Raw genomic sequence first — 21,646 nt, forward strand, 5'->3', positions numbered from 1 at the left:
TCTTTCCTAATAATGCTTCTGCTCTGTGCCTGCAGCTGTGGGACCAGATCAAAGCAGGGGAACCCAGGGGAAGAGCAGACCACGGAGGCTTGTGCTCCTGCAGGCATTCATAGATCTTTTAGATCCTTTGGCTGCCAGAAGTGCCTTTGCAGGATGCTGAGCATTACATACAGGGCAGCCCATGACTGAAACCTTTTGTGAGTAGCTGGTGGACAGATCACCCTACCAGAGATGAGGCTTGTGGCAGGGTAACCCCAGCTACAGATTTGGAAACCATGGCTCTCCTACCTGGGCACAGCAGGTTCTGGGCATACCACAGAGGGGCTGAAAGGCAACTAGCTTGCTGTGCTTGGTACCAGCATAGTCGTGGTGAAGAGGCCACTTCATGCAAACCAAACAATGTAATATAACTGTGTAACACATCATGCAACTAGAAGAAATTGTGTGTGGGAGTCTGGGAGCTCTGTGCATTCCTGATGCTCTATCCCAGTATAGCCTGAGCTTCCTCCCACTCATTTGCACCTTCCAGGAGGACCTAGTTCCAGCTCTGCTGCTTGGAGAGTCCAATCTGTGGGTCCTCCTTACAACTTTCCTGCCTCTGTAGACCGTCTTTTCTCAGACTTGCTTTGGGTTCTGGCTTGGCCACCAGCAAACCCTCTTGTGTGAGGGATGGCCGTGGGTGTCAGGGTGGAAGCTCTGCAGGGAGCAGGGCTGTGTATCCCCCTGTGCCCACTGGCCACGTGCAGCTGGGGAGGTGCCTGTGGGGGCCCTGGCAGCACAGAAAGCAGAGAGGCGAGCAGCAGGCTTTAGTTAGTTTGTGCGGATGGAATGATTGCTGGGAGTCCTTTAAGTGGCAGATAATGGTGGCATAATTTCTTCTAAATTATTTCTAATCATAGTCAATGACTGACTCATGAATGAAGCAGTTGTTAATTGTGACTTACAAATCAATATCTTGGGATTTATTGCTTGGTGGAAGTACTACTCCCAGAGCATTTTCAGGGCCTCTAATTTAGGCATGTATGCATGGCCAGGGCATTTTTGGCCTGAACAACAGAATTTTACCTTTATTTTTTGCTAGTCACAGGCAAGCAGAGATTTTTCTCATTAAATGGAGCTAAAACCTTGACATCCCTTTGAAACTAGTGGTTCCTCTGCCACTGTGCCTGGGATTTGGGGTATGAAGGGGATGAATGGTGGGGCTAGAAGTGAGGAAGGAGGCATTGCTCAGCCCTGGGACAAGCACCAGCTCTTTGCCTTAACAGTGTTCCTTGCAGAGGGTGAGGATGGACTGGCATGCTGGGAGCAGTTATTTTTTTACTGTGGTGCTTCCTGGTCCTGTTTCCTTGTGCAGGCAGGGGTGCAGGTGTCCCTTACCCTGAGAACATGCCTTGGGACTGGGCTTGTCTTTCCATTTTTTTCAGGAAGGTGGTGGGATTCATGGGAGCAGAGCCCAAATCCCCTCCGTGACCTGAGCATGAAGGACAGTTGCCTGATGGGACAGAGCTTCCCAGTGGGCCCTTGGAGCCAACAGTGCCTGCTGTGAAGGGCCATTGTGCCTGTGGGAGTTGGATCTGCATCCTCCTGTGTCCACTGCAATCACAGGGCTCAACTCCCTCCAGCTGGAGGCTCACACCAGTCTGCTCAGCTGCCTCGGGAGGGGGCTCAGTGCTGTGACTCAGGAACACAAACCATGAACTGGAGCAGCTTGTGCTTGGTGTAAAGGTTTACTGGCATCTGGCAGGGCTCTGTGGCACATGCAGGAGGTGGCCAGCAGTGTGGCCAGTGCTGCTCAGACTGGGCTTGAAGGTTTGTTTCCAGGTTGCCAGGACATGGGTTGCCTCAGGAGCTGCTGAACTTTATTTCTGACTTTGGTCAGCACAGGATGTGTTTGAGAGTGCTGTGATCAGAGCAGGCACCTGGCTGCCCTGGCATATTAAATTCGTCAGTGAAGATATCATCTTTGTGCCTATCCTAGACCCTGTGAGCTGAAACGCAGCTCCTACAGCCCCTGTGGGGTTGTTCCCCTGGCTGGTGAGAGCACCCAGCCTCCACAGCAGGCAGGGCAGATGGACCCTTTCATCCCAGTGTTCTGGAACTGGATGGAGAAACACTTGGTGTGCTTAATGAGCATTAGTGACTGGGGATTCCTAGTGCTGGGGAAGGTCCAAGGAGCCTTGAGCTGTCTCTGGGTGATCCAGTGGGATCAGTGCTCTGTGTGGGTGGGTGTGGGGTGCCTGCTGCCTCTCCCCTGGGATCCCCAGGACGTGATCTAACTGTCAGTTTGCTTGGCAGCAAAGACACCCCTGTGGAGAAGAAGAAGAAAGGGAAGAGGAAAAATGAGATACCATTGAACAGTTTGGATTTGGATCAGGATCTCCTGAGCCCGTCTGTACAGAGCCCAGAGGAGTCTGCAGAGTCAGCTGACAGCCAGGTATGTCCAAAGCCCTCAGCTGGCTGCTGGTAGGACAAATCCTAGTGCCTTTCAGTGGGACCCCAACAAGGGACTCTGGTTACAGGAATCAGAGAGCATGTTCAACAGTGTGATCAGCTTCTGTGAGCCTGAAGTCAGCTGTTGAGCCAGGGTTGTGTGCACACTGCTGCCCTGGGCCCTGCATTTCTCAGCCTTGAGTGTCCCTCTCCACCACAGCTCTGGGCAGCTCTCTTTTCTGGCACAGCACAGGGGGACACGTTGGTCCCCGAGCCTGGGGGGCTGCATGCCCTGAATCTCTACAGAGTTCCTCTGCCTCATGTCTTGGGGACTGATGGGGCTCTGTGGGTCAGGATGGAGATTTCAGCAACTCAGGGAGTGCCTGTTCTTCCTACCACCCCCATCCTGCTGTGGCAGGGGAGGGCCTGGAAGGAATTCTGGCAGCCATGGGGCTTTCCCTCGGCCACTCAAGCAAGGAGAGGTACTTTTTCATTCTGTATACAGAAACGACGCTCAGGACGGCAGGTGAAGAGGAGGAAGTACAATGAGGACCTGGATTTCAAGGTTGTGGATGATGATGGCGAGACAATTGCTGTGCTGGGAGCTGGGCGAACCTCCGCGCTCTCCGCCTCTACCCTGGCATGGCAGGCAGAGGTAGTTCTGGGTGTGGGACTGAGGGCTGGGGGGGATCTACCTCATGCAGGGTATCCCAAAATGTCAGTGCTGAGGCTTGAGGAAATGGTAGGTCCTAGCTTAGGGGTGGGGTGAGAGAGTGTCTGTCTGTGAGGGTTCAGGCTGGCTTTTCAGGAACTGTGAGATGGACAAGAGGTGTGCTGGTCCAACTGTCCCCCTCCTGCTTGGAGACTAAGGCCTCTGGAATGTGTCACGCAGCTGGACATGTCCTACCCACTGCCCATGCCCACCTTTGGCTTTAGTCTCTGTAGCTCCTGTCCATGATTACTCTATTATTTTGTCCCTAGTAGCTGAGGACTTTGTAGGTGCCAGGTCATAGTTTTCTGCCCACATTGCTGCTCTCTATCAGTGCCTCAGAATGTAGTGATGCCAGCCTTATCCTTGCCAGCTGAGATGGTCTGCTGGGCAGCATGACAGGGATCTGGCAGCATGGCAGGGACCTGGTGCCACTGTGGTTTGGTCCTTTTGCTTTCCTTCTGCCTCTGCCCACTGGTTCAGTGCTGGCTCCTGGTGGGTGCTGGCTGCTCCTTCCTGCCTGTCTGTGACTATGTGTTGGATCCTGCAACTCATTCCATCTCTCTGGTCATTAACAAAGCTGCCAGATATTAATAGTGATCACTAGTTGTTTTCACAGTGTTTCTGTTACCCTCTCTAGTTCCCTTTTCCCAAGGTTTTGGTGGGTATTAGCTCTGTTGATAAGCCCTGACCTGATGATACATGCCTGGCCTGGAGCTGCCGCACACCACAGGACATGCTGCCAGTGCTGCTTCAGCTCTGCCCGAGGCTGTGTCCCAGCTGGGCTCCTGGCAGTCATCTCTCCAAGCGAGATTTTCAAAGCAGCAGGAATGAGCTGCCTTTGGCATGTGTCCATGCTCCCACCCTGTTCTCCTCACAGTCCTAAACTTCCACCTCAGTTTATTCTACTCCAGATGGGTCATAAAGGCTGATGTCCAAAGCAGCCAGGCTGGGTGGTTGCTCTGAGCCTGGCCGGCCTGCCCAGCTGGGCCTGCCTGTGGCTGCTCCTAGGGCAGGGCAGGATGTGAGTGCTGTGACCTCAGGGCTGCTCTTTCCATGGCCTGGGCTTGGAGCTTTCGCCCTGCATCCTGAACAGAGTCCTAAACAGCTCTGGGCAGTGCAAGACTCCTCCAGCAGCCTTCAGGCAGCCAGCAACAAGCCACAGACCAGTGGAAGTCTGTGTAAGGGCTGTGGATCAGCATGGGAGCTCCCAGCACCAGGGCACTGTGCTGCTGAGATGGCCATATTCACACCAACCCTCTGTGGGAGAATCAAGCAGAGCCCAGCAGTGCCCAGGTGGATGCCTGGGCCTGGGGGAGCAGGCACTGCACAGTGACTGTGGTAGGAGCACTTCTGCATGCTCCCTTCACTGTCTTAACCCAATGTAGGGCAGAGTTCCCCAAACAGGGCAGAAATCCTGCTCTGGGCCTCAGATGGGGCCGAGGGACCCAGGCAGACCTGCTGTTCCCTGCTCACTGTGTTGTGGTGCTGGGTCCAACATCCTGCCCTGCACTCAAGGACAGTGCCAAGGCAGCAGTCATGTCTAGGCTGGGGATGGAAGGGTTTGCTGTGGCTCTTGGCATGGTCTTGGCTTTGCCTGACACTTTGTCTTGGTTTGAAAGACAGGTGTCTGCTAGGGAAAGCAGGGCCCTCCCTTGCAATAGAGACTGTAAACCCCCTCCCTCTGAGTTAGTACAATTTTGAAATTAAGGGGCTCTCAGGCAGAGGTATGGGGACAGGAATAGCAGTTCTTTACTAGTATGTACAAGAAGGCAAAGCAAACAGCAGCAGCAATGGCACGGACAGCACCCAGAGCAGGAGCCCGGTCCCAGCTCTCAGCCGCGGGCCCTTTCCCCTTGGTGCAGTTCCCGGCACGGCCGGCAGGGAGCGCTGGCGGCTCCCGGCGGGCGGGGCGGGTGCGATGATCCCGAGCGGCTGCAGGGGGCGCTGTGGCGCGGGCTCAGGGAGCGCGCGGTGCTGGCGGCTGGGCCCGGACGGGAAGGGATGGAGGAGAGGCTTTGCTCACCGACCCTGGGGCAGGGTCGGGCCCGGCGCTCCCGCAGGACGGGAAGGGATGGAGGAGAGGCTTTGCTCACCGACCCTGGGGCAGGGTCGGGCCCGGCGCTCCCGCAGGACGGGAAGGGATGGAGGAGAGGCTTTGCTCACCGACCCTGGGGCAGGGTCGGGCCCGGCGCTCCAGCAGGACGCTGGGAAACAGCAAACTGAGAGTGGGAGGATGCCCTAGCAGGCCTGGGGAGCTGGGTCCAACAGCAGAAGAAGGGGCAGCTCCCAGCTGGGCTATGGCGGTGGTAATGATGAGTCTCTTCCTCCAGAGCCACAAGCAAGTGAGAGAAGATCTCTCGGTGTGGAGAGAAAAACTCCCAAAAACCAGAGGAGTATCCCCTTCCTGTCTCAAGTACCTAGCCATCAGTGCTTGTTAGCATGTCAGTGGGAAAAATTCCACTGGCACAGAGGAAAAGAAAAAAACGATCCCCAACACACTTCTAGATGAGTGGTGTGAGATGCCTGTCTGTCTGTCCTTCTCCAGCCTGCCCCATGCCTTTCTTTGAGAGACTTTCTAGTCTGGAAAGTAACACCTCAGGCCTTGGTCCATATTCTGCCTCCATCAGAAGGGAATGAACAGAGTCCTTCTGCTTTTTGCTGTCACTTTGCTCCTCCTTCTGCTGTACTATCTTCCTGCCAAAGCAAAACTGATATTTCTAATGCTCAAGTAGGCTGCGTGTTTTTGGTGTCTGTCATCTCTCCTGCATCTTCCTCTGTCTGTGCCTCTGTAGCACAGACGGGCACAAGCCTGGCTCTCTTGCCTCTTAGCATTTGGTGGAGCTGGTCCTGGCACAGCTGCAGCTAGGAGAGCCTCTGCCTCTCCAGAGCTGGCAGCAGGACAGCATTAGGGCCACCTGCAGCAAAGCCTGTGCTCAGCGAGAGGGGCTGTGCTGGGAGCCCCTGGGTGCCAGCAGAGGGTATCTATGAATGGGTCTCTGGGGACAGAGTAGAAGCCTGCAGAGGGAAGGAGGCAGCACTTCGAGCCTGCAGGAAGAACTGCATGGAGAGTGGTCGGGTGAGGTGCTGTTGCTCATGTCCTGTGGCCATGGGCAGATGACAGCATGTGGGTGATGTGGCAGGGCCTGACAGATGTACTGCCTGCTCTACTGAAGCCCTCGGGGCACTGAAGCACTGTGGGGCTGTATAGCTGCCAGGGCATGACCAGAATGTGACATGGAGAGTGCCTTAGAGCAGGGATGTGTGCATTTTGGCATATTTCCTTCCTTGAGTCCATGGGCAGAAGTGCCCAAGCTCCCTCACTTTGTCTGGGAGACTTCCCACCCTCTCTGGCTGCCCCAGTGTAGCTGGAAGGATGCACACAGAAAACCCAACAGTGTTGTGGCCTGGCTGACCTGAAGAGGACAGACTGTGAGTGTAGCTGGGCTGGCAGCACCTACACCCTTGGACCCAGCAGGGGCTCCCCAAGCACAGCTCTCCCAGCTCCCAATGCTGACTCTGTCTTCCCGGCTGGGGGACTGGGAGAGAAGCAAGCAGCCATTCTGTGCTGGGAGAGTGCTAGAGGCACATGATGAGCCAGAAAAACAGAGTTTACTTTTCCTGTCCCTAGGAGCCTCCCGAGGATGATGCCAATATCATTGAGAAGATCCTTGCCTCTAGGATGGTGCAGAAGGAGGTGAGTGGCAAAGATGTCAGTGGGGCTAGAAGTCCCTGAGCAGAGGAGGGATGGGCCTGGCTGCAGGGACATGAGATTGTAGTTGGTGCTCTTGCTCCTGTGGTGGGGTGCTGGGGTATGCCTAGACTGGCACCTTTTTGAGCTGTGGATCAGTGTGGTGCCTCTCCTGTCCTGGGCACCACAAAGCCTCTGGAGAGGATTCAGGCCTGGGCTGATGCCCAGAAGGTGTTGGAGTCCCCCATGCTCAAGGGTGGTCTCACATCGTGTTCCCAGGGCTACTGCATCTATGGACAACGAGTGCCTGGCTGTCCTCACCATCCCTGGGGCTTAGTCCCTGGAGCCTGTGGCCAGGCAGGGGATGGCTGAACATGCCCCCTCAGCTTCTGCACAGCCTGTCTCTGACTCTCCTTCCCTTGGTTTCAGGCTCATCCTGGAGGCCTGGCATTTGAGACAGAGGAGTTCTACGTCAAGTACAGGAACTTGTACGTGCAGTGTTGTGGTGCTTTTTTTCTGTGGGCCCTGTGCATGCAGGAGCAAGGACTGTGTGCTCCCACCTCCATCCCATTCCCTAGCTGCAGCCCCAGCATCCCTGTTTTCCTGCTCCTGTCCTCCTGAGCCAACTGTGGTGGTGGGAAGGTGGGAAGCAGGGAAGCTGCTGCAACTTCAGTGCTTGGTCTTTGCCTGGTCCTGAGGCATGGTTTTCCCCAGTTTGGGGTGGCATAGGCATGGGCTGAGTGTTCTCTGGATCGCTGGGAGATCCATACTGCTCTGTGTGGTGCATGCATTTGGGACCAAAGGTCTCTTGGTCATGTGTTGTTGATTTTTCTTCCCCCTGCAGCTCTTACCTGCACTGTAAATGGGCAACGCTGGAGGAGCTGGAGAAGGACCCCAGGATCTCACAGAAGATAAAGCGCTTCCGGAACAAACAGGCTCAGATGAAACATATTTTTACAGAGGTGAGAGTGGAGCACAATGAGCAGTGGTGACCCTCACCACTGACCCTGAGCCCAGTGCTGTGGCTGAACAGGCCAGGAGCTGCCCCTGACACCTTGCTGCCAAGACCAGTCCATCTCCAGGGCCAAAGCCATCAGGGCTGGTGCTGAGGGACACCTGTAGTGTCACTGGTGGAATTATGAGCAGGATGACAAGTGTCACTTGCCAGGCAATGCCACCTCTGGAAGAGTTGCTTGGTAGGAGGGGGGCAGCATATAGAGCTGGAGGTGCTTCTGTAGTGGAACAGAGATGCTGTGGGAGAGAGTGAGCTATAAATATCTGGGCTTTGGGCAGCTGCTGCCTGCTCTGCTCTATAAGCAGATTAATCTTGCTTAGTATGAAAGGTACTCTATAATTTATCTTGCTGCTCCAGAGATAGTTGTTGGATCTCCTCAAACTGCCCCTTAAAAATGTAAATCAGGCCAGTAGGCTATGAAAATTTCTCCATTGTAGCTGGAAAGCTGGGGGTGTGTGTCAGATTTCTCAGTCACGAGTCTGTTTGGGGTCTTTCTCGTGATGCAAAAAAAAAGCTTGTGTTGGAACACTCTGTACCACTGACAGTTGAGCAAGAAGCACATGCTCTTTTCCTGTAACTAACTGGGGCTTGGGGAGTTGTGAGTGTTGAAGCCTGGTTTATCTCCTTCCCAAGCCCTAGGCCATGTCTCTCCAAGGTCTATGCTAGGTGGGGCAGGAGGGAGACAGAGACCAAGGTGTCACCCTTGCAACCATGGGGTTCATTGGGTGCTATGCACTGTGGTGGTCACAGCTCTGGCTGCTGTACATTAACTGGAGCAAACAGCTTAGGACTTGTACCTTGGGGCCAGATAGGCTGGAGAGGACATTTCTGCCTCCCAGCAAGGGCAGCACAGAGCATATGACTGCTCTTAAGAAAGAGCTCTGCCTTCTGCCGGGCTCCTGTGTCCTCCCTGCCCAGAGACACATGTCTCTACCTGTGTCCAGGGCACTTGGTGTGTTGCACGCATCCTGGGGATGGGAACCCTGCAGCTGTTTACTTGTGCCCATCTGTTTAATCCTGGAATCACCTTGAACTTACCTCCTGCTTTACTGTTTGCCATGACAGCCTGATGAGGATTTGTTCAACCCAGACTATGTGGAGGTAGATCGAATTCTGGAAGTGGCTCACACGAAGGACCCTGACACTGGAGAGGTGAGAGGCTACCTCTCTTGCTTGCCCCATGGAGGGAAGGAGGGAGACTTCGCAGGAAGCCCAGCACTCTGAGCCTTCCCAGCCTTCCCTTGCACAGCTTTTCCTGTCCCTGAGGACCTTTGGCACAGGGTGGATGGAGGGCTGCTGACCCTCCCTGTCTCTGAGCCTATTTCTCTCTGTGCTGCAGGAGGTCACTCACTACTTGGTGAAGTGGTGCTCACTGCCCTATGAGGAGAGCACCTGGGAGCTGGAGGAGGATGTTGACCCAGGGAAGATTAAAGAGTTTGAAGCCCTCCAAATCCCTCCAGAAATCAAGCACATGGTAACGTACCCTGAGGTAACGTACTCGGCTGGCAGCTCACTGCCCTGGGCTCAGGGACTGGCTATGTCTTGCCACCGTCCAGCAGTGTTGACCTTGTCCCTGGTGCTGCAGTCCAAGCCCTGTATCCTCCCCTGCGGAGGTTTGAGGGTGGGTTCCAGAGGCCAAGCCCTTGCTATGACTCATCTGTCAGTGACTGCTTTGAAGTGTTATCCCTGATGTACAGCCCCAGCATCAGGATCTGGCCTCACTGGGCGTTAGCATTTCCCATGGACCTTGCTCCTGCTGTCCCCTCTTAGGAGCGCCCAGCGTCTGAGTCCTGGCAAAAACTGGAGAAGTCCCGGGAGTACAAGAACAGCAACCAGCTGCGGGAGTATCAGCTAGAGGGAATGAACTGGCTGCTCTTTAACTGGTATAACAGGTGAGGAGGGGCTGAAGCCCAGTGCTGCCATGAGCAGACCTGCTGGCAGCAGGCCCTGTGTGTGCTGTCATGGGAACAGCGAAGCTGGGGAGCAGAGTGGACAAACCAGGGCCTGACAGAGGAGCTACTGAGTCCTTCAGGAACTGGAAGTGGCAGGCAGCTACCAGAAACAGTGGATTTGCTTTAGCTTTGCAACTGAGTCTTTAGGAATGTTTCTCCCTGGTAAATGCTGATGAGTCTTGGAGATACTAGGGCTTAGCTATGGTTCTAAGAGACACCTGTCTTTCTGGCATTGGCCAGGTTGTTGGTGACTCATTGTGGGGCAGGCAGGTGGGAATATACATGTTCTCAGCTGTAGCAGGCCATCAGATGCATCTTTCCCTGGTTTGTGTGTGCCTGAAAAACAGCATCTTTCATGCTGACTTTGAATCCATGATCTTACAAGAAGCTGGCTGGCTTACCCAGACAGATTTGGGCCACTGTACCAAAGTCTCCCCATGCTCCATGCTGCAGAGTCAGAGAAGTGTGGGCAGAGGTGGTGTGCCTGACATCTCATCAGAGAGTTGGTGACAGAGTGGTTTCTGCATCCAGTGTGGTCTCTGCCACATTGACCTGACCCTGTCCATCTCTGCAGGAAGAACTGCATCCTGGCTGATGAGATGGGGTTGGGGAAGACAATCCAGTCAATCACTTTCCTCTCAGAGATATTCCTGATGGGCATCCATGGCCCCTTCCTCATCATAGCACCCCTCTCCACCATTACAAACTGGGAGAGGGAGTTCCGCACCTGGACGGAGATGAACGCCATCGTGTACCACGGCAGCCAGATCAGCCGGCAGATGATCCAGCAGTACGAGATGGTGTACAGGGACACGCAGGTGACTGATGCACACAGCCCTCCCAGGATGCATCCCTGTTTCCTGGTTTAGGGTAAATTTGGGAGGAAACCTCTGAAGGGGGTTCTTTTAGGAAACAGATGCAAGCAGTCCCTTTCCCAGCTGGTTCGGAGAAATACTTCCTCGGAGAGAAATGGAAAAAAACCTATTTATTTAACAGGCAAAGTACTTTCCAGCACAAAAATGAACAATACTAAAGAGCAAAACTCTCGCTGCTTCAAAGAGATGACAAATTCAGAAGAGTCCCTTCCATTGGTTACAGCTCAGCTCAGTCAGCCTGGCCTCCAGGCCAGGCCCAGTGGGTCACGGGTGCGAGCTCCAGGTGCTCCTCTGGATTTTTAGTTTAGAGCAGGGCCAAACAATTCCAAGAAAAAGGGAAAAAAGCCCGCAGTCCAGGGAGATTTTCTGCCTTAACTAGCCAGAAAAACTAACCAAGAGCAAAGGATAGCTCTCTCCTGCTGTCCACTGCAGACAACACAGTCTGTGTGAAGGATGAGGGGGAGAAAGTGCAGTACCTGATAACAAACTCTGCACCTCTTCTCTCCCCCTTCACTCCTGGAACCAGTCTTAAAGCTGCAGAGCTCAATGTTCAACATCAACAGAACAGACGACTAGGGATACAAGCATCATAAGTCACCCCAAGACATTCCCCCAGCCCTAGCTTCCTTTACTTGGGAAGCACTGAGCTACCTGTGGAGCTTGTTCATTTGGAGAGGGAAAGGTGATATTTACAGCCCCATTTGCTGGCATGGGCTCAGGTTGCACTGTATATGAGTGAGCAGGCGCAACTCATGCAGAACAGGGAGGGTGCAGCGTAGCCCTGGTTCTTGTCCAGCCTATGTGCCTCCCCTGGGGCAGTGTCTGGTTTGGAGATACACAGCCTGCAGCTGTCAAGGCAGCTTGCAGAAACCTGCCCAATGCTTGAGAGATATTATTCTGGGGGAATTCCAGCTCAGAATCAGATGCTTACACTAATACTGTCAGACAGGAGGTGCTGCCAACCTGAAGCCATCTCAAACTCTGGTTTCTGTTTTCCTAGGGTAACCCTCTCCCTGGGATCTTCAAGTTCCAGGTGGTTATCACCACCTTTGAGATGATCCTTGCTGACTGCCCAGAGCTGAAGAAGATCCAATGGCGCTGTGTGGTCATTGATGAGGCACATCGCCTGAAGAACAGGAATTGCAAACTCCTGGAGGGGCTCAAGCTCATGGCCCTGGTGAGCATGTCCTGCCTGGGTTCACCTGGGAACAGGGTGGGCTGGAGATGGCCATGCTGAGCAGTCAGATGCCACTGTCAGTGGCTCAGGCCCTGAGTGAGGCTGGAGGGAAACCATCCAGGGGGTCCCTTGATGGATGGGGCACTCACAAACAGCAACCCTCACAAACTTTTTGCCGAAATGGAATATTAACTCCCCTGGGGATTTAATCATCCCACCTGGAGGTGCTCCCTGCCAGAGCCCTGCCTAGCCTTGCAGCACAGTGTAAAGCTGCTCTAGCACACGGGGACAGTTGCTGGCCAGCCCTGCACAGCACCCCTGACCGTGGTGTGCCTTGTGCCCTACACTGGGCAGGGCTGTGGTATTCAAGCTGGTTTCTTACTGCTGTACAAACATGGGAGGAGTCCATGCCAGGGGTGGGTTAACAAAGGGATCAATGAGCTGCTCTGAGAAATTATTTGGATATACAGATCTTTTCCCAGCCCTGGGAAAAGCAGGCCTTTAGGATCTTCCAGCTGTACCCAGCTTCTCTCACACCCACCTTTGGACTAGTCCTCCGAAAATAATCAGTCTTATGACTCCCACAAGTTCCAGAAGACCCTGCTGTTTCCCCTGACTTTGTGTCTTGTGCAGCACCCTGCTGGGTTGTGAGCTTGGGTCAAAGCAGGGTTGCTACTAGTCCACCTTCTAAAGTATCACCTTCCTTTCTACAAGTCCTATGGGAGTCTCCCGCCTTAAAATTACCCTTCTTTCCTAGCTGGCCACTCCTGAGGACATTTCCTGCACTAGACTGGGCAGGAGGATTAGCCTGAGTAGTGAGCCCAGGGTGCTGGCAGTGCTGGGGCAGAGGAGCTGGTGCACTCAGGACCAGCACCTGGTGGTGTCTGAAGCCCAAGCCCATGTTGTCAGGCATGGGAGGGAGAGCATTCTCTTTGAGGGATCATATGGTCCTCACACCCCCAGGTCTTGGAGGTTGTTTGGACCACATCTCCTTTTACTGCACATGTACCTCCATGGTGAACCTCTAAGAAAAGCTCCCCCTTGTTCCCAGTGCACAGTCATACCTACTCTGCTGAGACTGGCCCTAGCAGCAGGTCACTGCTGCCCCTCAGTGTCCCATGGCTCTGGGCCGTGTTCCCTCTTGCTCTGTCTGAGCCCCAAAGACAGACATCCTGCCCCCAACTGTACAGAAGCTCAGGCTCTGTCAATGTCCCTGTCCAGCACCAGCACAGCCCTGCTCAGGGGTCTTGTCCAGGCCAGGGCTGAATGCTGGAGCAAGTGTGAGGTCTTGGGTTTGGTTGTTGTTGTACAGAGCTGGACTGGAACATGTGCATGGGAACCTCCTGGGAGCCAAAAGACAGTGTTGTATGGCAATGGCTTGGTCAGGGCTGTCACCATGGCCAGGGAGGCCTCTCAGGGTGTGTGTGTGCACTCCCAGGCCACCCAGAGTGCTTCTTAGGCTGGAAGACAGGAAGCTTTGTGCTCTTGGGACACATTTAACCCCAGCTAATAGAGTTGAGTCATCATCCTATTTTCTGTGTGTTCCCAGGAGCACAAGGTGCTGCTGACGGGGACCCCCCTGCAGAACTCAGTGGAGGAGCTCTTCAGCCTCCTAAATTTTCTGGAACCACAACAGTTCCCTTCAGAGACAGCCTTCCTGGAAGAGTTTGGAGACCTGAAGACAGAGGAGCAGGTACCTGGAAGAATGATACTGGTGACTTAGCACAGGCCACTGGGACACTTGGTGACCAAACTATGCGTGCTTTCAGACATGTGCTTCATGAAAGTGGATAGGACTTGTACCAGGAGAAGCAAAGTTGTGACAGAGCCCCCAGTGCTGCTCTGGGGAGAGGAGACCTGTCCCTGCCAAGGCAGTGGTCTGCTCCCAACTGACTCCTGCTGCCCTTAGATGCCTGGGTAAAATAGCTCACCTGCCTCTCCCACCTGGTCTCTCCCTGAGACCAACAAGAATGGAGGGGGAATGGGGAGCTCAGTAAGTCCTATGTGTCAGTCACCCTTGTCAGGTTTCCCTGGAGGGCCTTCCTCCAAAGCTCTCCTTGAATGTGGGTTATGGGAAATTGCTTCATTGCCTGGGCTGTCCAACTGCCTTTTGAATGTGGAAATTGCACAAAGGTTGTCATTCTGTGGGAGCAGGCACAGGCACATGAATCAACCACTATCTCAGCTACCATCCAAACTCTCAGCTTTCCTCCTGTATCAGACACCTGAGGCTGATGGCAGCAGAGGCATGTGGACTGGTCATGCCTGCCCCAAGGACTCCAGCCCCTGAGTTGTCCTGACTGGCTGCTGAGCAGCTGCTTCAGAGTCCCCTCTAGTGGGTTTGCAGTGTGGGAAGGCTCCATTCTTGCAGACCCCTCTGCTGGGCCCATGTGCTTGTCATGCAGGGAGGGCAGTGAGTGTCTGCGCTTGCTCTGCAGGTAAAGAAGCTGCAGTCCATCCTTAAGCCCATGATGCTGCGACGGCTGAAGGATGATGTAGAGAAGAATCTGGCACCCAAGCAGGAGACCATCATTGAGGTGGAGCTGACCAATATCCAAAAGAAATACTACCGGGCCATCTTGGAGAAGAATTTCTCCTTCCTCTCCAAGGGTGCCAACCAGCACAATATGCCCAACCTCATCAATACCATGATGGAGCTGCGCAAGTGCTGCAATCACCCGTACCTCATCAATGGTGAGGGCTGTGCACAGGATTTGTGTGGGGGGACACACAGGTATCACTGCAATATTTACTCTTCACTCCCAACAGAACTTGGCCATCTGGAGAGCCAGCTCAGCCTTATGCCATCTGCTGATGGTGTGGCAGTGCTTTGCCCTGTTCTCTTCCCACACAGCCCAGCTCCCTCCAAGGGCTGCTTGCTGAGGGGCATCTCAGGGTCTCGCTGTGTTTGAGAATGTTCTGATACAGGACCAACGTCCCAACCTGATTTATTCTGCCAAGAGCTGATTGAGCCCTGAAGTAGTTTAGTCACAGGAGTGGAGGGTCTGCAGGAGTTTTCTAACCAGCCTCCCTAGCTCTGGGAGGCGTTCTGTTGCCCATGTGGTCCCTTGCTGCTGCCCTGGGCAGCTACACTGCCAGCCTTGCCAAAAGCTTACATCCCTTTTCATCTGACAGGGGCAGAAGAGAAGATCCTGGAAGACTTCCGTAAAACACACTGCCCAGAGGCACCAGACTTCCAGCTGCAGGCGATGATCCAGGCAGCTGGAAAGCTGGTGCTCATTGATAAGCTGCTTCCCAAGCTGATTGCTGGTGGGCACAAGGTGCTCATCTTCTCACAGATGGTGCGCTGCCTTGACATCCTGGAAGACTATCTCATCCAGAGACGGTAAGTACAGGCTCCAGCATTCACCACGGCTCCTCCACAGTGCCTCCATGCACAGCAACAACACAGGGTGGGGATTTGGTCATTCCATGCCCACGTACTGGTGGATCCACCAAGTTACCACCTACTGCTGATAGGTGTGGAGCCCCCAGAGCTAAGCAGCTCAGACCTTTCATTCTGTGGAGCCTGAGGCTAGTCCTCAGAGCAACCAGGTGAAGGTAGGTCTTCGCTTATTCCTGGTTCCCATGACCCCCATATCCATGCATCATGCATGGGGGTTGTGATGATTCTGTCATCATAAGAGACACAATTTTGGGAACAACCACAGTGCACACAGGCTGATGAGGCCTGGGCCTCCACCTGGACACAGGTTCTGCCAGTAAGTCCTGGCTGGTGTGCCCACACAGCTTGGGGGAAGGAGCAGAAAGGGATTTGAAAACCACAGCCTCTTCAGGCCCTGCTGTGATTCTGCTCTAACCTCTCCCCTGTTGAGCAGGTACACCTATGAGCGCATCGACGGGCGCGTGCGCGGCAACCTGCGCCAGGCTGCCATCGACCGCTTCTGCAAGCCCGACTCGGATCGCTTTGTGTTTCTGCTGTGTACACGGGCAGGTGGGCTGGGCATCAACCTGACAGCTGCTGACACCTGCATCATCTTCGACTCCGACTGGAACCCCCAGAATGACCTGCAGGTGATGGGCTGGGCAGGGCCAGCCTGTCAGGAGGTCCTGAGGCACAGCTTCTAACACTTCTGCCAGGGAGGGAGAGCAGGGCAGTAGCACCAGCTCTATTGGACGTGAGGTGCCATGCCAGGACAGCTGGCAGGAATTTGGGCAAAGGGAACAGAACATGGGGGAGATCAATGTGGCTCTGAAAGCACAGACAGGCCACAGAGCAGGCAACACTGTGTCCATACCTGGCTTTGGAGTGGGTGCGGTGTTGTCTGCCCCATCTGCAGAGAGCCAAGGCTCCAGCCTGAGCCTTGTGTCCTTGCCTTGGGGGATATATCTCCTATTCCTGCTCCACAGCTGTGCAGGCAATGCCAGAGCCCTACCAGGTCAACTGTAGCGGGGAGTGAGGGTGCCGTGGTGGGTGGGTCAGGTGGGTGAGTGTAGATGCTGATGCAGCGTGCCACAAGCCACACGGTCCTCATTTCACTGGGCTCCCTGCACTGACACTGTGCCTCTGCACTGACAGGCTCAAGCTCGCTGTCACCGGATCGGGCAAAGCAAGGCCGTGAAGGTCTATCGCCTCATCACCAGGAACTCCTATGAGCGCGAGATGTTCGACAAGGCCAGCCTGAAGCTGGGCCTGGATAAAGCTGTGCTGCAGGACATCAACCGCAAGGGCAGCACCAATGGGGTACGTTGGCTGCTGGAGCAGGGCCAGGTGGGAATCTCTGCAAGAGATCTCTCCTCCTCCCCCTGCAAGTCACTGCCAGGTCAGAGCAGGGACTGGGCAGGCTTTGGGAAGGAAGAGCTCAGTCCCACACACTCGCACTGCTGCTCTTTGGCCTGCCAGACTGCCATGAGAATAGGGGACATGTGATGCTGTGTCTGGGGTGGCATGGACTGAACAGTCCCTGACAATCCCTCAGGAAGAGTTTTGAAGTGACATCTTTGCTTTAACAGCAGCAAGTGTGGGTTGGCTTGGGTCATTTCTCCTGGAGCAGAGGGAGGAGCCTTCTGTTGTGCAGTGGTCATGGCTGCTGGCCATATTGGTGATACCCCTGTGCTTTGGGCAGGTTCAGCAGCTCTCCAAGATGGAGGTGGAGGACCTGCTGCGGAAGGGTGCCTACGGTGCACTCATGGATGAGGAGGACGAGGGGTCGAAGTTTTGTGAGGAAGATATTGATCAGATCCTCCAGCGCAGGACACAGACCATCACAATCCAGTCTGAAGGGAAGGGTTCCACCTTTGCAAAGGTGTGCTGTACTCCATTGGAAGGGAAGGGGGGTTTCCTTTGGGGGTCAAGGAAGGGGAACATTCAGAGCAGTAGTGATTGGCCAACCTCCTACCTGTGTGTGGAGACATGTCCACCTGGAGGCCAAGCTCTGCTGTCCCCCTGTGCCCAGGAGTGACAACACTCACTGTCACTGTGCTGGGGCACCGCAGCTGGTGTGGTCTCCTATCTGGTGGTCAGCAGAGCATTGTGGAGGGGCCACCAGCCTGGTGGGTGATGGAAGGCTGCCTAGGAGGGTTCAGCCATGTGGTCTGGCTCTCCATAGGGACCCCAGCATGGTGGCAGGACCCAGCTGCGGGGCTGCATGGTGCTCAAAGCCAGGTGATGCTGTGCCATGGAAGCTGAGTGCTGTGGGGCCTGACAAAACCCCCAGATAGAGCCTGAGGAGCCAGCTCTGTGCTATGCTATGAGTGGTGCCTGCTGGGGCCACTAAGGGCCATCTGTCCCTCCTCCTTTTGCACAACCCAGGCTCCATTTACAGTGAGTCAGGCATGACTGCAGAGCAGAGGGGTTCAGCTCCCTTAAGCAAATAAAGAACCCTCTGGGATGTATCAGCTTTGGGTGTAACATCCCACAGCAGCAGGACCGTGCACTCAGACAGGCATGTGGGGGATCTCTGTATGGGAGAAAGCACACCTGGATAGTGGGTTGCACCCTATTCACTCCTTTTCTTTCTTTGCTAGGCCAGCTTCGTAGCCTCAGGAAACAGAACTGACATTTCCTTAGATGATCCCAACTTCTGGCAGAAGTGGGCCAAGATAGCAGAACTCGATACAGATGCCAAGAATGAAAAGGTAGGGTGCAGTTTGTGGCCCAAGTGCCCTACAACTGATCTGACACTATGTGGCCTGGTGTCCAAGTGAGAGCTGCATGCTTGCTCTGGGCTTCTGAAGAGGTTTGTCAAGGATTACTGCAAGGGAAGACTGACCCATGAATGCTGGCTAACAGCCTGATTTATTTAGCCACGTGTTGGTCTGTATCTCCCTGATCTTTTAGGGTACTCAGTCTGTATTCCCAACTACTCCCAACAATCCCGCCTTCTACTTGAGAACATTGTCCAAGTGCTCTTGGAGCTCTGGCAGCCCTGGGGCTGTGCCCATTTCCTGGGTAACCTGTTCAGTGCCCGACTTCCCTCTGGGGGAAGAACCTTTTCCTGATGCAGCTTCAGTCATTCCTATGGATCCTGTCCCTGGTCACAGAGAGCAGAGATTGGAGCTGCCCCTCATGAGGGCAGACTGGTGCCTCAGGAGGCACAGGGTGCTGCCACTGGCTCCAGTGCAGCCCCAGGGTGCCATAATTCCAGCTAAGGCAGCAGTGCTGTACGAGATGGTTGTAGACAGCAGCAGGAGGGAGGCCCTGCAGTTCTGCAGAGCTCACTGCTTAAGCTGGAACAGTGGGAAAGAGTGTGTGTGTGTGTGTGTGTGTGTTTATCCTATGTGCCTGAAATCCAGGCAGATTTACATGACATTAATTCATTCAACAGGATGGGGTAAGGAGAAGGGGCAGGTGCATTCTATTTAATTTCATATTGCTCCCTCCTGCACCTTCTTGGAAGCTGCCTTTTCTGTTCCAGTCCACCTGTCCCCCTGACACAGAGATTACACTACCTTCAGCTCAGCACAGCATTTGGCACAGGCAGTGTGTAGAGGGCCAAGAGTGACTCAGAGCTGAGTCAGCTGCTGGCAGTCAGGAGTTTGAACATGGAGGGGCTGATTTTCACCCTGTTATCTGTCAGGCTGAATTTTGTGCTAGTCAGGAGTTGTCACTTGTGCAGGCAGAACTGCACACATGTAACTTGAAGCAGGTATCTAGGGGGAAGGTGATGGTCAGCCACAGGGCTGGCAAGCCAGGAGCCAGAGACTGAGCAGAGCCCGGGTGACAGAGGCCAGAGGAGCATGTGTAAGTGTTTCTGCCTTTACCTGAGCGCTCTCTGCTCTGTACAGGAGAGCCTGGTCATTGACAGACCCCGGGTGCGGAAGCAAACCAAACACTACAACTCCTTTGAAGAGGATGAACTGATGGAGTTCTCTGAGCTGGACAGTGACTCGGATGAGCGACCCACACGCTCGCGGCGCTTTAACGAGAAGACGCGGCGGTACCTGCGGGCTGAGTGCTTCCGTGTGGAGAAGAACCTGCTCATATTTGGGTGAGTCTCACCCCTGTGAGAGCACAGCCACAGCCTCCAGCTGCCCCAGTACCCATGTGGGCCACTGGCCGCACCAAACACTTCCTGTCTGTCCTGCTTGCTGTGTTGCCTCCTTCCAGCAGTGACCTCCCTGGTGGGACCCGGGCTCTAAGCGAAGGTTTGGGATGGAAGAAGAATTAGGAGGACAAAGCATGAGCTGGCAGTTGGCACTTCCAGAGTCTGCTCCTAGCTCTGCTCTGTTCAATCCTGTAAACCTTTCTCCCTCTTTGCTCCTGTAATGCATGGGCAAAACATCCCTATCTAGGGGATCTGGCAGGCAGCCCTGCCAGAGGAGCTCCTGAAAAGAGGAGCCAGCAAGGTCTCAGCAATTGCACAGGAGTGTTTACTCTGTGTTCTGCTGTTTCAGCTGGGGACGGTGGAAAGATATCCTGACCCATGGGCGGTTCAAGTGGCACCTGAATGAGAAGGACATGGAGATGATTTGTCGCGCCTTGCTGGTGTATTGCGTCAAACACTACAAGGGGGATGAGAAGATTAAGAGTTTTATCTGGGACCTCATCACACCAACGAAGGACGGCCAGAATCAGGCTTTGCAGAATCACTCAGGTATTGCGTGTTCTCTCTGCCATTTCATCTGTACCCATTGCCCTGTGCCAACGTGTGGGACTGAGGCTGCAGAATTCAAAGCAGAGCTGATGGAAACAGTCTGCAAATGTTTGTGCTTCAGCACTGCAATTCTCTTCACAGAGAAAGGGGCTTCCATGAAGTTGACCTCCACATTGACCCTCAGAGCCAGCAGCAGAGTCTGGCTGAGTGAGTGAGGCTGTTTTCTGGCTTTCAGTGCAGAGAGCTTTGTGCTGGGAACAGAGCTACTGCTAAGTACCACTGGCCTGTGAATACTCTCGAGGTTCCCCTGCACAGGGAGATGCTGGGCAGTGACCTTGTGAATATCTTATGAACGTGTTGGGTGTGATAGGGATGAGAGTGCTGATTCCACTCAGGGCATGGATGTGCCTCAGTCTGCTACTCAGGGCCTCCCAGGGCACAGCATGGACATGATATAGGACTGTGCCTGTGCCTCTAGGCACCATGGGCAGCTGCACCAGGGAAAGCTGGAGGTACAGTTGGACATCTATCTCACATGAAGGTTGTGGGTTTCATCCCCATATGGGCCATTCATTTAAGAGTTGGACTCAATGATCCTTGTGGGTCCCTTCTAACTCAGAATATTCTGTGATTTTGTGATTTCCAGCTTTTGTTTCCCCTCGTCATGGTGCTTGTCCCAGACTTACTGGTCTGCAGTGCTGTCCTGATGGGTGGAGGGGGAGTGTTGGTTGTCCTGAGACTTATGCAATGTGTAGTGCTCCCCAGGTGGTGCTGCCTTCTCTCACTCTTGTGTAGCAGCACCCTTGTCCTAGGCCTGGCTATGCTCTCTCTACTCAGAGGCAGTATGTCTGAGGTTCATATGTCACCTGTCAAATCTGTAATTGCATCTGTTGGCTAGAGGTGTCTGTATTCTGGTGTGTAGAAGTTCTCAGTGTATGCTCAGTTTCAGACAGGTCACCCAAAGGCTTCCCAGCACTGCTCTCCCTCTGGCTCTAGCTCTGCCTCTCATGGACACTGCAGATTGGCTTCCTCACCTGCAGTACAGTGGCTGCTCTCTGTGGGCTCCCATGGGGCTGGGGCAGCCTTAGAACCCACCCTGTGAATGAGGCAGCCATGGGGCTTTTGTCTTCATCTGTGAGCCCAGAGTGACTGCTGGTTCCCTGGATCTGAGCTTGTGGCCTGGGACATGTGGTCACTGCCTGTGGTGCTAGAGGGCTCTGGCTGACCTTGCAGCACAGTGCCTGCATCCTGTGGCTCTCAGGACAGGTGAGTGGGGCTGGGGGAGGCCACAGTGTCCCTCAGGGAGTCAGAGCCCAGCAGCCATGTGCTGCTTGTTTTGTACTTGTGATCTGTCGCACAAGGTGAGTAGTGAGGGGGCTGGAACTCTCCAGACTGCTTTTGACATCAGGGAGCTGGGCTGAAACCTGAGACTTCTGTTCCCAGATGGTGGAGCAAGGCAAGGCTGTTCTGGAGTGGTGATGCTGCTGAGCACCAAGCGTATCATAATTGATGCTTAAAACCCAACATCATCATTTCCTTCTGCTTGGAAGTGTCCAGCTAGCTTTTGCAGCATGAGGTCCAAGGATGTGGATTTTGGTGACTGCCATAAGTTATTCCAGTCACCTCATGCAATGGCAGTCACTTTGGCAGTGCTGCTTCCTGCTCTTGCCACACAGCCCTGCCCTGAGAGTGGGCTTGAGAGTCCTGTGGGGAGCAGAACAAGCGTCAGAAATAAATAAC

At 54.2% G+C, this 21,646-nt stretch overlaps 1 protein-coding gene across 10 annotated transcripts in view; it reads left to right on the forward strand.

The window, feature by feature from the left end:
• Window positions 1-21,646, forward strand: part of CHD6 (chromodomain helicase DNA binding protein 6) — a 95,849-nt gene that overhangs the window by 51,751 nt on the left and 22,452 nt on the right. For 6 of the 10 annotated variants that reach the window (XM_033074641.2, XM_033074648.2, XM_033074649.2 and 3 more), the window contains 19 exons: window positions 2,296-2,434; window positions 2,936-3,085; window positions 6,771-6,836; window positions 7,260-7,318; window positions 7,675-7,792; window positions 8,911-8,997; window positions 9,185-9,334; window positions 9,616-9,737; window positions 10,372-10,615; window positions 11,673-11,849; window positions 13,399-13,542; window positions 14,288-14,543; window positions 14,985-15,195; window positions 15,689-15,884; window positions 16,390-16,554; window positions 16,937-17,116; window positions 17,838-17,948; window positions 19,098-19,300; window positions 19,707-19,909. In XM_033074641.2, coding sequence (XP_032930532.1) covers window positions 2,296-2,434; window positions 2,936-3,085; window positions 6,771-6,836; window positions 7,260-7,318; window positions 7,675-7,792; window positions 8,911-8,997; window positions 9,185-9,334; window positions 9,616-9,737; window positions 10,372-10,615; window positions 11,673-11,849; window positions 13,399-13,542; window positions 14,288-14,543; window positions 14,985-15,195; window positions 15,689-15,884; window positions 16,390-16,554; window positions 16,937-17,116; window positions 17,838-17,948; window positions 19,098-19,300; window positions 19,707-19,909 — 2,981 coding nt within the window. The remainder of the gene's footprint in view (window positions 1-2,295; window positions 2,435-2,935; window positions 3,086-6,770; window positions 6,837-7,259; window positions 7,319-7,674; window positions 7,793-8,910; window positions 8,998-9,184; window positions 9,335-9,615; window positions 9,738-10,371; window positions 10,616-11,672; window positions 11,850-13,398; window positions 13,543-14,287; window positions 14,544-14,984; window positions 15,196-15,688; window positions 15,885-16,389; window positions 16,555-16,936; window positions 17,117-17,837; window positions 17,949-19,097; window positions 19,301-19,706; window positions 19,910-21,646) is intronic. The other 4 variants (XM_033074646.2, XM_033074651.2, XM_033074643.2 and 1 more) reach the window with 3 other exon arrangements.

This window comes from Catharus ustulatus, chromosome 17, assembly GCF_009819885.2.
Source record: "Catharus ustulatus isolate bCatUst1 chromosome 17, bCatUst1.pri.v2, whole genome shotgun sequence".
NCBI lineage: Eukaryota > Metazoa > Chordata > Aves > Passeriformes > Turdidae > Catharus > Catharus ustulatus.